Source organism: Procambarus clarkii, chromosome 10 (assembly GCF_040958095.1).
Source record: "Procambarus clarkii isolate CNS0578487 chromosome 10, FALCON_Pclarkii_2.0, whole genome shotgun sequence".
NCBI classification, from domain to species: domain Eukaryota; kingdom Metazoa; phylum Arthropoda; class Malacostraca; order Decapoda; family Cambaridae; genus Procambarus; species Procambarus clarkii.
Window position 1 is genome coordinate 21664299 of NC_091159.1, and position 2645 is coordinate 21666943.

General features: G+C 51.4%; 1 protein-coding gene across 1 annotated transcript; it reads left to right on the plus strand.

Annotated features, from left to right (window-relative positions):
• Positions 1-926: 926 nt before the first annotated feature.
• On the plus strand, positions 927-1925 carry LOC138363213 (cell surface glycoprotein 1-like). The gene has a single exon (XM_069322212.1). It carries the CDS (start codon positions 927-929, stop codon positions 1923-1925), a length of 999 nt encoding a protein of 332 aa, XP_069178313.1.
• The last annotated feature ends 720 nt before the right edge of the window (positions 1926-2645 follow it).

Here is a 2645-nt window from a genome sequence, read left to right on the forward strand (position 1 = left end):
GTGTATGGTAGCGTCCTGACCACACTGTGTATGGTAGCGTCCTGACCATACAGTGTATGGTAGCGTCCTGACCCACACTGTGTATGGTAGCGTCCTGACCCACACTGTGTATGGTAGCGTCCTGACCACACAGTGTATGGTAGCGTCCTGACCACACTGTGTATGGTAGCGTCCTGACCCACACTGTGTATGGTAGCGTCCTGACCCACACTGTGTATGGTAGCGTCCTGACCCACACTGTGTATGGTAGCGTCCTGACCCACACTGTGTATGGTAGCGTCCTGACCACACTGTGTATGGTAGCGTCCTGACCATACAGTGTATGGTAGCGTCCTAACTCGCTTCCCCCTGCAACTGTTGCACACAGGGAACTATCTTACTCCTTCCACTTCCGTTAATATTCCTTTTGCTTCACCATCTCAACGTTGCTTACTCTAAGATGCATGCAGACGTATGCAACACCTCTCAAAGGGGGGCGGGGGTTGCAAGGAACCCGCTGCTAGTTGCAAGAAACGTTCCTGCAATCAATGGATCGGAAATATGACTCTTGAGTGTTTTTGCTTAGCTGAATTCAGGGTGATTGCACATATTTGAAGTTTTGAATTACTACTTTTTCAATCAAAAATATGCAAATTAGTGAAAACGGCGATTTGTCATATTGTGGTAGTTTCGTTCATATTCTAGTGTAAATCATCTTATTTTAATACAAATATTTATTTGTATTGAATTTGAAGTCAAACTATTGATCAATATTAACAATGGATCATCATTAACAATAATGGATCATTATGATTAACGATCCTAAGGGATCGTTAATCATACCGATTAAGCTTTTCGTGTGGCCCGTATAGCTTTAGTGCCGCTTAATTCCATCATCAGATGTAATAGTCCTTGCTTGTAGCAGATATTACCTACGCTACGCAAGAATGCAGCTGAATCAAATCTTAGTATGCATATACGACTATCATACTGATCAGAAATGCAACTCCCGCCACTCCCAGCGATCAACCACTCCCAGCGATCAACCACTCCCAGCGATCAACCACTCCCAGCGATCAACCACTCCCAGCGATCAACCACTCCCAGCGATCAACCACTCCCAGCGATCAACCACTCCCAGCGATCAACCACTCCCAGCGGTCAACCACTCCCAGCGATCAACCACTCCCAGCGATCAATCACTCCCAGCGATCAACCACTCCCAGCGATCAATCACTCCCAGCGATCAACCACTCCCAGCGATCAACCACTCCCAGCGATCAACCACTCCCAGCGATCAACCACTCCCAGCGATCAACCACTCCCAGCGATCAACCACTCCCAGCGATCAACCACTCCCAGCGATCAACCACTCCCAGCGATCAACCACACCCAGCGATCAACCACTCCCAGCGATCAACCACTCCCAGCGATCAACCACTCCCAGCGATCACCCACTCCCAGCGATCAACCACTCCCAGCGATCAACCACTCCCAGCGATCAACCACTCCCAGCGATCAACCACTCCCAGCGATCAACCACTCCCAGCAATCAACCACTCCCAGCGATCAACCACTCCCAGCAATCAACCACTCCCAGCGATCAACCACTCCCAGCGATCAACCACTCCCAGCAATCAACCACTCCCAGCGATCAACCACTCCCAGCGATCAACCACTCCCAGCGATCAACCACTCCCAGCGATCAACCACTCCCAGCGATCAACCACTCCCAGCGATCAACCACTCCCAGCAATCAACCACTCCCAGCGAACAACCACACCCAGCGATCAACCACTCCCAGCAATCATCAACCACTCCCAGCAATCAACCACTCCCAGCGAACAACCACACCCAGCGATCAACCACTCCCAGCAATCATCAACCACTCCCAGCGATCAACCACACCCAGCGATCAACCCCTCCCACTCCTCAAGTCCGGATAATCACCTTGTTTCCTCTCCCCTCACAAAATAATCATCAATCACACTGGACATGATTCTGGAGCTTACGGCATCTTTGGTTACCAAACAGCAGCTGTCAGTGCCTGAGACTGGCAGGTTCAGCCACAGTAATCACTGGCCAAAGAGAAAGATCAATATGCCGTGAGGGAGATTATGAGGTAATGAGACCAGGGTTATGAGCAAGGGATCATTACCCAGGATAGCTGGGGCCTGACAGCTGAGTGGACAAGCGCTCGGGATTCGGAAGTCCTGAGGTTCCGGGTTCGATCCCCGGTGGAGGCGGAAACAAATGGGTAGAGTTTCTTTCACCCTGACCTTTCTTTCACCCTGTTCACCTAGCAGTAAATAGGTACCTGGGAGTTAGACAGCTGCTACGGGCTACTTCCTGGGGGTGTGTAACAAAAAGGAGGCCTGGTCTAGGACCGGGCCGCGGGGACGCTAAGCCCCGAAATCATCTCAAGATAACCTCAAGAAGATAACCCTCACCACCACCACCATCACCAACAGCCAAACACCACGGTGGGGCCTGTGGTTGAATGGACAGCGCTCTGGACTCGTAATCCTAGGGTCCGGGTTCGATTCCCGGCACCGGCAGAAACAGAAGGGCAGAGTTTTCTTTCACCCTGATGCCCCTGCTCATGGAGTGAACACAGCGCTCACCGGGGGCGGCAAGGCTGCTCGGGGGAGAAGAGGGCTATACAG

Coding starts and splice junctions, on each gene's coding strand:
- LOC138363213 (XM_069322212.1), top strand. CDS start 927: ATGCAGCTGAATCAAATCTTAGTATGCATATACGACTATCATACTGAT.